Source organism: Hypanus sabinus, chromosome X1 (genome assembly GCF_030144855.1).
Source record: "Hypanus sabinus isolate sHypSab1 chromosome X1, sHypSab1.hap1, whole genome shotgun sequence".
Classification (NCBI taxonomy): Eukaryota; Metazoa; Chordata; class Chondrichthyes; order Myliobatiformes; family Dasyatidae; genus Hypanus; species Hypanus sabinus.
Window position 1 is genome coordinate 5098755 of NC_082738.1, and position 14725 is coordinate 5113479.

The window sequence follows — 14725 nt, forward strand, 5'->3', positions numbered from 1 at the left end:
CTGGGAATGTAGAGCCATCTGGGCTTCCAATGCTTCCAGAGCTGTGATTAATGACATTATTAGTTCATAAAATTACCCAAAATGGATAAAATGGATACCCTCATTATGGGTTCTTGAATACAAAGCAACTGTTTTTCCAACCATACTTTTTTTCAAGACCTTGGTTCTATCAGTCTGAATACATTTGTGTTTACATCTCCTTGGACTTATGCAGCTCCTGATGGTCTTAGTTCAAAATCCAGTTTTGTTCATCTATGTAAAATCTCCTCCACTCACACATGCACACAATGGACACACAGAGGAGCGTTCATACATGCATACAGAGATTGCCGATTCCTGCCCCTTCACCTTGACAGGATGCAAAATTCCAAGCTGACCAATGCTGAAATGCAGATTCCCTGAGGCTGGGACAGAACAAGCCTTTGCTCCATCATTAAAGTAGATTGAAGCTGAACTGCAGTTTATATTCATTTACCTGTCTTTCCACCACATCCTTCAATGCAGTGAAGCAGCAAAGACCACTGATCTCAGCCTGGGACGTTCTGACTATTCTTCTGCACTTGCAGACAATTGATTTTGCTTTGTGGATAGACTGCTTCCTGAGTTCCTTCCCAAAGGACTTGGCTCTAATTTTGGGATTTTGTCCCTGTATCCTTGATTCTCCACCAGTTTCTATGTACTTTTCTGTGATCTAATTCCTTTCACCTTTCAATCATTTTTGTCGAACCAGGCCAAACATTTGTCTAGTGCGGGGGTCGGCAACCTGCGGCTCCCGAGCCATTTGTGGCTCTTTCACCTCTGTGCTGCGGCTCCCTGTGGCTTTGGGAAATAATTGGTCAGTATTTAATTAAAATGTATTTTATGTTAGTTTGTTAGCTTTTGAAATGTAATTCTAAATTTGAAGATTATGGTGATCTTGTACAATCTAAGTGTGGCGACACATTTCCTGGCACATCCGAAACGGCTCACAATTAGCCAGCATTCAGGCTAAGGGAGATAGCCTACGGGGGTTTGTGAGTACGCGTCTTTTGCAGCATCTGCGTCCATGGGGGCTGGGTTGAGGGAGGCTTAAAAGCAAGGCTGTTTAGTTCGAATAAAGTTATTCGACTGCAGTTTACTGACTGCGTGAGCACACCGCTACAACGTGTTTTTATCGCTATTAATATACGTCACCACTGCCAATACCTGACACCCGCCAGTGCGCGATTTCTTTAATTTTTCGATCCAAGGTAAGCCAACTATGGAGAATTCTAAAAAAAGAAAAGTGACTGAAGAAAACAGAACGTTTAATGATACGTGGACAGATTCATTTGCTTTCACTGTTGACGAGACTGGTTTACCGGTATGCTTAATATGCAATGAGAAACTAGCAAACAACAAAAAGTCAAATGTCGCAAGGCATTTCCAGAATAAACACGCAGCCTTTGCTCAAAAATATCCGGATGGAGATGAGAGAAAAAAAGCCGTTTCGGAACTGATGCGGAAGGTTGATCTGAGCAAAAATCATTTCCAGAAATGGATGAAGTCTGGAAAATCAACGACATACGCCAGTTATATTGCCGCTCAGGAAATAGTCAGGCACGAGAAGCAGTTTACAGATGGTGAATATATAAAAGAATCTTTCATTAAGATTTCAGAACATCTATTCACGGACTTTAAAAACAAGAGTGAAATTGTGCAGAAAATCAGGGATATGCCCCTCTCTGCAAAGACTGTCAAAGACAGAACCATAAAAATGGCAGAAGACATCACAAGACAGCAAATTAAAGACATCAATTCAGCTGTGGCCTACTCGATTGCCTGTGACGAGTCTAAAGACAAAGGTGATATTGAACAAATAGCGTTGTTCTGCCGGTATGTAAACTCTGCCGGGCCACAGGAAGAACTGATTGAGTTGATACCTCTAAAAGACCAAACACGGGGGGGAGGACATCTGTGAGGCTGTCTTGAATTGTTTAAGAGCCAAAGGAATAAAGACCACCCATCTGGTGTCAGTAGCTACTGATGGGGCGCCGAATATGACGGGAACGCACAAGGGATTTGTGGCTTTACTGCAGAAGTCACTGGACAGAAAGCTGCTGACTTTTCACTGCATCTTGCACCAAGAGGCACTGTGCGCTCAAACATTTCCTCCGGAATGCACAGAAGTAATGGATGTTGTCATTCAGATTGTCAATAAAATAATGGCAAAAAGTTTAAAACACCGTCAATTCCGTTTGTTACTGGACGAGCTGGAAAGCGCATATTCTGATCTCCTGCTGCACAACAAAGTCCGGTGGCTGTCCAAAGGGGAGGTGCTGAAACTCTTTGTCGCGTGTCTGGAAGAAGTGAAAACTTTCCTGGGCAGCAAAGGGCTCAACTTTCCTGAGCTGGAACAGCCAGAGTGGCTGGAAAAGCTACACTTCATGGTAGACATGACAGCGCACCTGAACACGCTGAACACAGCTCTTCAACGGGGTAAGGACGTACAGCCCTGCACATGTTGGAGGATGTTTTGGCATTCGAGCGCAAGTTGACGTTGCTTGCCAGAGATTTACAGAAAGGCACATTGTCTCACTTCCCCAATTTGAGAGAGTTCAAACAAGGTCACGACATGATAAATTCGGAGTATTTACATTCTGCAATCATCGCAATGCAAACATCGTTTGGGAAACGCTTCTGTGAGTTCAGAGAGGAAAAAAACACATTATCCTTCCCGGTCACTCCCCTAAGCATCGATCCATCCCTACTAAATACGACTGCATTGTCAGGTGTGAGTCAACCTGAACAAGTATGATAAATATTTTAATTGCCTATTATTTTACGTATATTCATATGTTTTCATTGTTCAGTGAAATAGTCCTTTTATTTTTCAGGTTGACAGCTGGCTGACGTTATTTTTGGTTTGCTGCTGGCGGCAAATTTAAGTTTGGTGTTTTTCATAAATACAAGGACTCAAATAGACGTTGAGTATTTTACTTAAAAGTAACGTCTTTTTTTCGGAGTTCAAAATGTTTTTGTTGCATGCAGAAATGTAATTTCATTTTCTCTGCAGGAGTTCATCAATTTCATAAATGCAACACATTATAGTTTGTTTATACATAGCATAAAGGCAAAACAAAACGTTGTATGCAGTGTTATTTCATTTTAAATGTCAAGCGGGTTTTGCGGCTCCCAGTGTTTTCTTTTCTGTGGGAAACGGGTCCAAGTGGCTCTTTCAGTGGTAAAGGTTGCTGACCCCTGGTCTAGTGAGTGGGAGAAGACAATGGCTTGCATTTAGTAGGAATTTCCTGAATCTCAACCATACACACAAAGACATTTAAGCTTATAACTAGCATATTTTCATGGCTGGATACCAAGGGGTGAGTTGAAAACTGTAAGGTTACCTGCACTGGAAAGCCTTTCCCAGTGGGAAGGGACATTCTTCTTCAGCTCTACTTTCATTTGCTATTTTACTGGGGTGAAGATTCCATCAATATGACCAAACTTGCAGGCAAGATCACAGGAGATTCTGTGTCGGACCTCTGAGGCTCCTTTCAATCATAATAGCAAAGGTACTTGCCTTGCTAGACATGTTGAGCCAGTTCCAGTGCTGGTGCTTTAGGGCAGAGGATAATGAACCAAACTGGCTACGTGTCAATTCTCAGGGCCCTGTATGCATGGAATATTGTAGCACATGTAGATAGGGTGGGAACACAAGAGAGTCCAGACACCTCTGCTACTAGACACTGTTCTGCCTCTATTTCAGCAGCCCCCCCCGCCTCTGCACCTAGCTCTGTCTGCCCCCTCAACTTATTTGATTCCACCTACCACTATCAGTGCCTGTCTTATCTCCCCCTGACTATCTTTTTCCTCTGCACTTCCAGTCCTGACACATTGGCCATCCCTTTTCCTCCACGGATGCTACTTTACCTGCTGACTTCTTACAGAAGTTTATTTTTGCATGTAGATTGTACACATTATAGCTGTCAAAGTGCAGGCAAATGTCACCTTGAGCACCAAGGTAGAATGGTGGGTGATGGTCAATCCCAGGTATCCTTTGTACCCTTTACAGCTAAGCCACTGGAAATAATTAAATAGTCACCTTTCTTCTCCACAGATAATCAGGGCCACTCTGATTAAATGCCGCTTCTCTGACCTTGAATGAAAGTGTATCCTATGGGATGAGAGACAGAGACAAAAAGACAGGAAAAACTATGAAGTAGAGCAAGAGGCAGTTGTGGAAAATGAAGCAGATCATAAGCTTGTAACTTCACAGAAACACTGAGAGGAAACCTTAGGCTAAGGTAGCTTGAGCATTGGGAGTGGGATTGTCACAGTGGCTAAAAGCAACATGTATTTACTTTGTTAGTTAATAATAACAGGCATGAGCCATGGATAGGGGAAGGAGCTCACCTGGTCATAACATATGAGGTACTGGCATTGTCTAGCAACTGGGGAATAGATGGAGGAATAGACAGGGTCCTACAGGTGTGAGGAAAAACAGAATGAAGGAAGATTATTAGAACAATGTGTTAAAGGTCAGGCCAGGAGAAGCGCTGGCAGCAAAATATACAGAATCTTTTCCTCTCTTAAGCATTAGACAAAAATATGTATGGACCAACAATCAGCACAGCACCTGTAAGGTTTGCTTCAGTTAAAATAATGGTTTAGCTAGAGCTTCACCACTAGACTTTAGATCACACTGACTACTAATCACTACCATTTTAACCTAACAAGTAATCTTTTATTAATTTTACAATGATTGAATCTCAATATACCCCTTTTGACCATCAGTAGAGAAAGGCTGTGTGCCATGAGTATGCTTCTAAGCAACAAGGTGAACACTAGTTCAGAACTGGTGGGCATATGCCTGTCACCATACGGTTAAGGCAGAGATGGATCTGTCCCTGTATAACACTGTGGAACAGCATTGGTGGAAGTGGATTTTCTTATTGTGTAACACTGGAGAATATTATTGATAGTGATGGATCAATCACTGCGTAATACTAGGGTGCAGTACTGTTGGGGTTGAGTCTGTCACTGTATGCCACTAGGGTGCAATACTGGTAGGTTTGGTCTGTCACAGTATAACACTGAGATGAAGTACTAGTGGAGACAGGTCTGTCACTGTGCAACACTAGGGTATAGGACTGGTGGGGATGTCTGTTACTGTATGCCACCAGCATACAATACTGGTGGAGATGGGTCTGTCATTGTATAGCTCTAGGGAACAGTACTTATGGGGAAGTCTGCCATTGGCACTTAATGAAATTTAAGAGAGCTCTTTTAAAGAGCTGGTACAAATACAGATTCAACAGACTGTGTTTCTTTACATTACCATTCCTCCCAGGTTCTACCCTTGTTGGAGTCAGGCTTATTGGTGGGAAATTAAGCTGGTACACTGAGCTTCAATGTTTGGTCAGGGTGAATCAAATGTTGTGTGTCCGGCTTCCTGAATTTGGAGAGTTGCATTGATCACTCAGTGAGAACAGCTGGCTTTTTTGCAAACAATATTTACCTTCTATGGAGCTCATATTATACAATGGGACTTATTGTGGCTTCACCCACAAGGAGCCACCTCACCCAACAACTCATCCCTTATTGTTGGAATGCAGTGTTGGCAACGCTTGTCCGTCCTTACCATCAAATCCACCCCAATGAATCCATAGTTTTCTCCCTATCCCTCCTGGAGGCATAAATTCTTGCAGGATAATTATCTTACAGATGAAAGGGTTAAGCAGACAACAATGAAATAACTCCCAATGTGTGTTTCAGCTCCTTCTCACTTTTTCCCCCAGCAGCCATTCTTTTCCCAGCTCCACTGAGTAAAATCACAGTCACAGGAAAAAACACAAGCAACCCTGCTTCTTCACCACCATCCTCTCCACCCCAACCTCAAACATTTCGTCCTTTGTTTGCTGGCTGGGGTGATAGGGCAGTTAGGAAGGAATGGGGCAGAGGATTCGAGCTGGAGTGGTCTAGCACAAATGAAACACTTGGAAAGAAATCCAGCTACCATTCAGTCACCTCCCATCTGAAATAGAAGAAGTGTGGGAGTCAGCTCTGGAGTATATCTGAAACTAAGGATTTGATGTGAAATTAAAGGAGCAAGGATTGTATAATGTTGAGCATCTAAGGGCATTCAGAGAGCTATTCAGCAACAAAAAGAGACACAAGACACTGTAGTTGCAGGAATCAGGAGTCAAACACAAAGTGTTGAAGGAATTCAGCAGCTCAAGCAGCATCTATCAAGGCAAAGGGACAGTCAAAATTGTTGAGTTAGAATTTTGAACATCCATTTGCCTTCATGGACGTTGCTAAACCCACTGAGTTTCTCTAGCAGTTTGGTTTTATTATCTACTGACACTAAAGATTATTGGTCTTCAGCAGACTGACTAGAAGGTGGGATTCCAGAGCTAATGAGAGCACTTGTTATGAGGGACTGCAAGCTCACAGTCTCATGGCTGGGTGCAGATTTGCAGCAGTTTATGTCTGCTTTCTGAGGATCTCAGAGCTGTTTTGTCCTCAAATCGGTTAAGTAAACCAATATCTTCTCTTCAACAAAAAAATGTAGCCAATCCAGCTGTCACCTTATTTCTGCAATAAAAACACAAAATGTTGGAAACACTAAAAAGGTCTGATACCTTCCGTGGTAATAGAAACTGAACTGTTTCAGATGGAAGACCCTTCATCAGTTTAGATAGAGTGTCTTCAAACTGAAATATCGACTGCTTCGCTTTCCACAAATGTTGCCTGACCTGTACAGCATGTCCAGCATTTCTGTCTTCATTTCAGCTTTGTAACATCTGCAGGTTTTATTTTAAGATTCTGTATATCTGAAGGTTGGAGAAATGAAAAGCTATTCATCAGATGTGTGGTTTCTTTTGGGGGGGGGCAGGGAGGAGTCCCTGTGTTGAGAATATATTCAGGACTGATGTTGGACCTAACCAGTTTCCTTCAATCTCACCCATAACAAGTCAACCCCGTCTTTCAACTGTTCCTTTGACATAGAGGCTACTGGATCCATGTTCTTACCCAGTATTGTGCCTGCTCTGCATAATTCATGATCTCCTCTTCTTCCTACAGTGGCGGAGAAAAGGTCAGAGAGACAACAGTGTAGAGGAAAGAACTTATTGGCAGATAGGATGAAAATACACAATGGATTTGCAAAGCATGCTGCTTGAAGTCAATGAAACAAAAGGAATCACAAAGGACATTTTGGATGGAAGTTAAGGAAAAGGAATGAGAAAATGAATTTTTCTGCCATATGATTTCAATCAGACCGCTAGCTGGCTATTCCCAAATTCAATGATAGCCCAGTGCAGCAAAACCACTGCAGGAAGACCCACTATATGCAATATGCAACTTTGGAAAGAAGAATCTCTGAGTTGTATATTGCGTACATACTTTGATCATAAATGAACCATTGCAGGAAGACACACTGCAGGAAGACCTTCAGATCATAAAAGTGATTCTTGAGGGGACCTAATGGCTGCAACATCCCCACAAAATGTCCACAGCAACACTCAGTGTTCTTCATCATTTACATGGACTTTATTTCTAGTTCACATAGCTTGAACCTGCTCTCCCCTGCACTCATTAACAGTATTGGCTTCCAGTTTGTCAACCTTGATAACATTCTTTATTGAAATATTTGTTTCCATCTGATATCCCAACAAAAGGTGAAATCAGCATTATCCATTAAAGGAATGTAGAGTCTGGTTTAAGTCCAATGACTTCATCAGTGGCTGCAGTTTCCCCATTGATGTCACGTGGGTGCATGCAAGATGCTGATTCAATCAAAATCTGTATGGACTTCATTAAAGCAGTCAAAGTATTATTTTACCCTGTATACTTTGAAAGATGAATCCCAGATCATTTTTTTTCTTTCCAAGTGCGGAGTTACTAATGACAAATTGTAACATCTCCACTCAATGACATCAGTGAGACAGCAGTCTGGCTGAGGACTTGAGACCCCATTGGGTCCAGTGACCTACTGCTCTGAAGACTATGGCATCAATTAACCCTGGGTACAGCACACCAATGGCACATCACAGATTGAAAGAGACACACGATATCATGAGAAAATGAATGGCTTAACTGAACACACACACACAGCTACACAGAGAATCACACACAAAGGCAGGCACACAGTTACATGGAGACACACACTCGGCAGATTCTCAAAGCAAACACATGTGTTACATAGATACACTGAGACAGACAGCATTTTTTAAAAAAATCTTATAGTTTGTGAATAATGGCTTTCATATTGTTATGCATTCGAGCAGGATTATTGCAAAGTGAGGCAACACTCATTTTGGATTCTGGTTCTGGGAGTGTGTGGAGGGAAGTATGCCACCTTGGGCAAAGCTGATAAGAGATAAGGGCATTGAGTCATAAAAGTACAGCACAGAAGCGGGCCCTTTGACCCATCTAGTTCGTGCCACATTCAAGGAGTTATGGAACTGTACTTTTAGATCCCTCTGTTCTACCACACTCGTCAGTGCTCTATTACTCACCATAGAAGTCCTACTCTGGTTTGTCCTTCCAAATTGCAACATCTCACACTTGTCTGCATTAAATTCCATCTACCATTTTTCAGCCCATTTTTCCAGCTGGTCTAGATCCCACTGCAAGTTTTGAAAACCTTCCTCAAGGTCCACTACACTCCGCAATCTTGGTGTCATCCACAAATTTGCTGATCCAGTTTACCGCATTATCATCCAGATCATTGATATAGATGACAAACAACAGCACTGGTCCCTGCAGCACTCCACTAGTCACAGGCCTCCAGACAGAGAGGCAACCATCTACTACCACTCTCTGGCTTTTCCCACAAAGCCAATGTGTATTCCCATTTATTACCTCCTCTCGAATGCCAGGCAACTAAACCTTTTTGACCAACTTCCCATGTGGGACCTTGCCAAAGGCCTTGCTAAAGTCCATATAGACAACATCCATTGCCTTGATTTCAACCACTATTCTGGTAACTTCCTCAAAATAAAAATTGGTTAGACATGACCTACCATGACTATCCCTACCAGTCCCTGTCTACCCAAATAATTATATATCCATTCCTTTGGACAACCTTCCAATAACTTTCCCACATCTGATGTCAGAGTTACCAGCATATAATTTCCTGCTTTATTCTTAAATGGAACAACATTAACTATCCTCCAATGCTCTGGAACCTCACCATTGATAAGGACATTTCAAATAACTAGATGTGGTTGCCCTCAAGGCATCCAGGAGGTGTCTTTTTATATATCATTTCTGTTTTGCACTATTTTAAACCTAACTATTTAGTATGCATATATGCTTACCGTAATTGATTTACTTATTTATGTTTTCTATAGTATCATGTATTGCATTGTACTGCTGCTGCCAAGTTAACAAGTTTCATGACAGTCCATGACCTCGCTGCTGTTCTGTCTCACCTCTATAGACTCTGTGTCCTTCTCCTGAGTAAATACAGAAGTAGATTCACTGGACGAAGGCCCAAAATTGAGCTCAAGGGGGACAGAGATCAGTACCTGTTAGCTGATGGGAAAAGTGGGGAGTCAAGGGAATAAGACTTGGAGAGATTGAGGGTGTCTGTGATTGGAGACTGGATCGATGGGGGTAATACAGGGAACATGGGGCACATGGTGATACCACTGGTGGGGAGGGTTGTGGGTTTATGTGATGCAAAGAGGGCCTTGAAGCAAAGAAAATAAGTGGCAAACTTATCTATAGTACATGCAGATTGGTGTTATTATAACCCAGTTTTCCAGGGAACACAGGAAATTGGAAATCACTTGATAATTTGAACTAATCTCCATGAAATGGAGACTGATGACATTTGATGCGCATCTGTTACTGGAACATCAACATACTTCTCTCACCAACTGGGCTTTGAGGTATTCTTAGACCAACTTGTACATCTCTTGTTACCAATGAGTCAATTGCAAAGCACCTGATTTACAGACCTCAAAGTTTTGGTCACTAGAAATGTGCTAATAGCCTCAAATTCCAGAACTGCAATATACTTTCATTGAAACATTTGTCAGTGGCAGTGATCAGCCAACATATTACACTCCTCTAGCTACAGGGTCACACTCACACGCCTTTGGGACTGTCTTACCTTCTTCTTCCAGGTATCTTCAGCCCGCTGGAGCTGGCTGTACCGTTCAGCCAGAGGGACATGGACAGCTCTCTGGGTCTTATGGGTTTTACTTCTCCGCTGTTCCTCTCCCCCTTTCAGCTTGTGTAACCTGGTGTAGGGCACACTCAGTATTACAGACACACAGTTGTATAAATGACACCCCACCCCCTGCACCACTGAGAAATCAACTCATACTACTCTCTGAGATATCCATCACAAGTAACTTTGCCAGGCAAAAGAGATAGCTTACATTCTATTCAAAGGTCAGAATCAGATTTATTATAATTGACTTGGATGACATGAAGATTGTTGAACAGTGCTACCTGGAAATTATGTTACTGAGAGGAATAGTCTGTGCATGTTGTTAGTAGCTAGCAGGCCAGGTTCTGTCTATTTTCTGACTCTGAGTTGAAGCAATTACTTTCAACAATCATGTTTGTACATGTTGACTGCAGGGCAGTCTGCAATAGAGTGACTTAAGGCTGTTAATTTATTTCCATTTTGGGGGGACTCTGAGGCTGCTAAGACCAGAATTTATTGTCTATCTTTACTTGTTCTTGACATAACTTGCTTGCCAGGTCATTTGAAAGGGCATAGAGTCAAATATAGACCAGACAAGTGTAGGAACAGAAGAGCACTCAGTGAACTAGATGGACTTCTACAACAACTCATCACTATTAATATCTAGTCTTTAATTCCAAGAATTTAAATTCCATAGCTACTTAGTGGGACTTGAGTCTAGATCCCCACATTATTTGCCTTTGGTCAATGGCACGAGCATTGGTGCAATGCCTCAGGGACTCACTCCAGAGGGGTAACTGGACAGACCTTAGGGTCAAAGGACAACATACAGGAATGACTTTAGGGTCAAGGAACAAATCACTGGAATGACCTTAGGATCTAAAGTCAACACACAACTGCCACCATCAAATTTGTTCAGCACCACAGACTTGAATGAGTTTCCAAGCAAAACTAGAACTAGGGGTCACATCACAAAATAATGGCAGATTATTTAAAAGTAAAATTTCTTTTCTCAAAGGTACAAATCTTTGGAATTTGCTGTAGAGGTTTAATCATTGACTGTTCAAATGATAAAATGCGAAATTTCTGGATATTAGTGGATCAGTGGTTAATGCAGGAAAATGGTTTTCAGTTAGGGGATCAACCATGATCTTATTGATTGGTGGAGCAGTCTTGAGAGGGCAGTGGTTCTGGCTTGATGAGCAATCTATCGATGCTTGTTGGAGGTACAAACAATGACTAAATGTCTACATACTGCATATCTGGGGACGCAAATTCCAATGTTTCACTAGCTTTGAATAATTTCTCATTTCACTCCTAAATGGTCTAACCCTTATCTGTAACAGTGTTCGAGTCTGGCTGGAACATGTGCCTTGGAATTCATCCTTGGTTTTCAGTTCAAACACATCCTATTGCTTACATTCTTTAGAAGAACAAAAAAGGACAAAATTGCTGTACAAAAAGGACGTTACACCTGAACCCAAAGGAGTCCAATATCCTAGCAGGCGGTTTAATAGGGAGGGTTTAAACTAATTTAGCAAGGGAATGGGAACTGGAGTGAAAGGGCTGAGGAAGGGGAAAACAGAAATAAATCAAAGATAGCATGCAACAACAGGCAGGAGATGAGGCATAATCACAGCCATTGGGATGAGTTACAGGGCAATAGAGGTGTGGTGCAGTTAAAACAGAGAGAAACACGTACTTGACTGAAAGTGTTGAATTTGAATGCACGCAGCATAAGAAATAAAATAGATGATCTTGAAATTCAGCTACAGATTAGCAAGTATGACGTTGTTGCCATTTCCGAAACGTGGCTAAAGGATGGCTGCCATTGGAAGTTGAATGTCCAAGAAAATACAGTACATCGGAAAGATAGGTTAGTAGGAAGAGGGGGTGGTGTGGCCCTGTGTATAAGAAATAATATTAAATCAATAGAAAGGGATGACATTGGATCAGAATGTGTAGAGTCTCTATGGGTTGAGTTCAGAAATGACAAGAGTAAAAGGACCCTAATGGCAATTGTATACAGGCCTCCAAACAGCAGGCGGGATGTGGATTATAACAGGAGATAGAAAAGGGATGTCAGAAGGCCAAGATCATGATAATTGTTGGGGATTTTAACATGAAAGGGGATTGGTAAAACCAGGCCAATACTGGACCTCAAGAGAGAGAACTTGTGGAATGTCTAAGGGATGGCTTTTTAGAACTGCTTGTTGTTGAGCCCACTAAGGGATCAGTTGTGTTGGATTGGGTGTTGTGCAATGATCCAGAGGTGATAAGAGAGCTTAAGGTTAAGGAACCCTTCAGGAACAGTGATCACAATATGATCAAGTTCACTTTGAAATTTGAGAAGGAGAAACTAAATTCCAATGTGTCGGTATTTCAGTGGAATAAATGAAATTACAATGACATGAGAGGGGAACTGGCTGAAGTTGACTGGAAAGGGACACTAGCAGGAAGGACAGCAGAGCAGCAATGGTTGGATTTTTTGTGAAAAATGAGGTAACTGCAAGACAGGTATATTCCAAATAAGAAGAAATTTTCGATTGGAAGAAGAAGGACACTAACGTGGCTGACAAGTTAAGTCAGAGCCAAAGTAAAAGCAAAAGAGAGGGCATACAAGGAAACCAAAGCTAGTGGGAAGATGGAGGATTGGGGAGCTTTTAAAAACCTGCAGAAGGAAACTAAGAAGCTCATTAGGAAGGAAAAGATGAATTATGAAAGGAAGCTGGTGACTAATATCAAAGAAGATACTAAAAGCTTTTAGTATATAAAGAGTAAAAGAGTTGAGGGTAGATATACAACCAATAGAAAATCACGTTGGAGATACTGTAAGAGATGCAGAGATAGCAGAGGAACTGAATGTGTATTTTGCATCAGTCTTAACAGTGGAAGACATCTGCAGTGTACCAGACATTCAAGAGTGTCAAGGAATTGAAGTATGTGCAGTGAAAATTACGACTGAGAAAGTGCTCAGGAAGCTTAATGGCCTAAGGGTGGATAAATCTCCTGGAACTAATGGAATGCACCCTTGGGTTCTGAAGGAAGTAGCTGGAGAGATTACGGAGGCATTAGCAATGATCTTTCAAGAATCGATAGATTCTGGCATTGTACCAGATGACTGGAATATTGTAAATGTTACTCCACTATTTAAGAAGGGTGGGAGGTAGCAGAAATGAAACTATAGACCTGTTAGCCTGAGATCAGTGGTTGGGAAATTGTTGGAATCGATTGTGAGGGATGAGATTGCGGAGTACCTGGAAGCACATGACAAGATAGGCCACATCCAACATGGTTTCCTGAAAGGAAAATCCTGCCTGACAAACGTACTGCAATTTTTTGAGGAAATTATAAGCAGGGTAGACAAAGGAGATGCAGTAGATGTTGTGTACTTGGACTTTCAGAAGGCCTTTGACAGGGTGCCACACATGAGGCTGCTTAGTGAGATAAGAGCCCATGGAATTTCAGGGAAGTTACTAGCATGGGTGGAGCATTGACTGGTCGACAGAAAACAGAGAGTGGGAATAAAGGGATCCTATTCTGGCTGGCTGCCAGTTACCAGAGGAAGTCCACAGGGGTCGGTGCTGAGACTGCTGCTTTTTGCGACGTATGTCAATGATTTGGACAATGGGATTAATGGATTTGTGGCTAAATTTGCTGATGATACAAAGATAGGTGGAGGAGCAAGTAGTGTTGAGGAAACAGAGAGCCTGCAGAGAGACTTAGATAAATTAGGGGAATGGGCAAAGAAGTAGCAAATGAAATACAATGTGGGAAAGTTTATGGTCATGCACTTTGCTGGAAGAAATAAATGGGCAAATCATTATTTAGATGGGGGGAGAATTCAAAATACAGAGATGCAAAGGGGCTTGGGAGCCCTTGTGCAGGATACCCTAAAAGTTAACCTCCAGGTTGAGTCAGTGGTGCAGAAGCCGAATGCAATGCTGGCATTCATTTTTAAAGGGATAGAATATAAGATCAGGGATGTAATTTTGAGGCTCTATAAGGCACTCTGAAGACCACACTTGGAGTATTGTGTGCAGTTTTGGGCTCCTTATTTTAGAAAGGATATAATGTCATTGGACAGGGTTCAGAGAAGATTCACGAGAATGATTCCAGGAAAGAAAGGGTTACCGTATGAGGAACATCTGGCAGCTCTTGGGCTGTATTCCCTGGAGTTCAGAAGAATGAGTGGGGATCTCTTAGAAACATTCTGAATGTCAGAAGGCCTGAACAGATTAGATATGGCAAAGTTATTTCCCATGGTAGGTGCATCTAGGACAAGAGGGACAACTTCAGAATTGAAGGACGTCCATTTAGAACAGAGATGCAGAGAAACTACTTTAATCAGAGGTTGTTAAATCTGTGGAATTTGTTGCCATGAGCAGCTGTGGAGACCAAGTCACTGGGTGCATTTAAGGCAGAGATAGATAGGTTCTTGATTAGCCAGGGCATCAAAGAGTATGGGGTGAAGGCAGGGGAGTGGGGATGACTGGAAGAGTTGGATCAGCCCATGATTGAATGGCGGAGCAAAATTGATGGGCCAAATGGTCTATTTCTGCACCTATATCTTATGGTCTAAGAAAACGAGAAAAA

At 42.0% G+C, this 14725-nt stretch overlaps 1 protein-coding gene across 7 annotated transcripts in view; it reads right to left on the reverse strand.

The window, feature by feature from the left end:
- LOC132384541 (supervillin-like) overlaps positions 1 to 14725 on the reverse strand; it is a 244447-nt gene that overhangs the window by 65985 nt on the left and 163737 nt on the right. For 6 of the 7 annotated variants that reach the window (XM_059955702.1, XM_059955704.1, XM_059955705.1 and 3 more), the window contains 2 exons: positions 10088 to 10217; positions 6997 to 7041 (listed from right to left, as the gene is read on the reverse strand). In XM_059955702.1, coding sequence (XP_059811685.1) covers positions 6997 to 7041; positions 10088 to 10217 — 175 coding nt within the window. The remainder of the gene's footprint in view (positions 1 to 6996; positions 7042 to 10087; positions 10218 to 14725) is intronic. The other variant, XM_059955703.1, reaches the window with a different exon arrangement.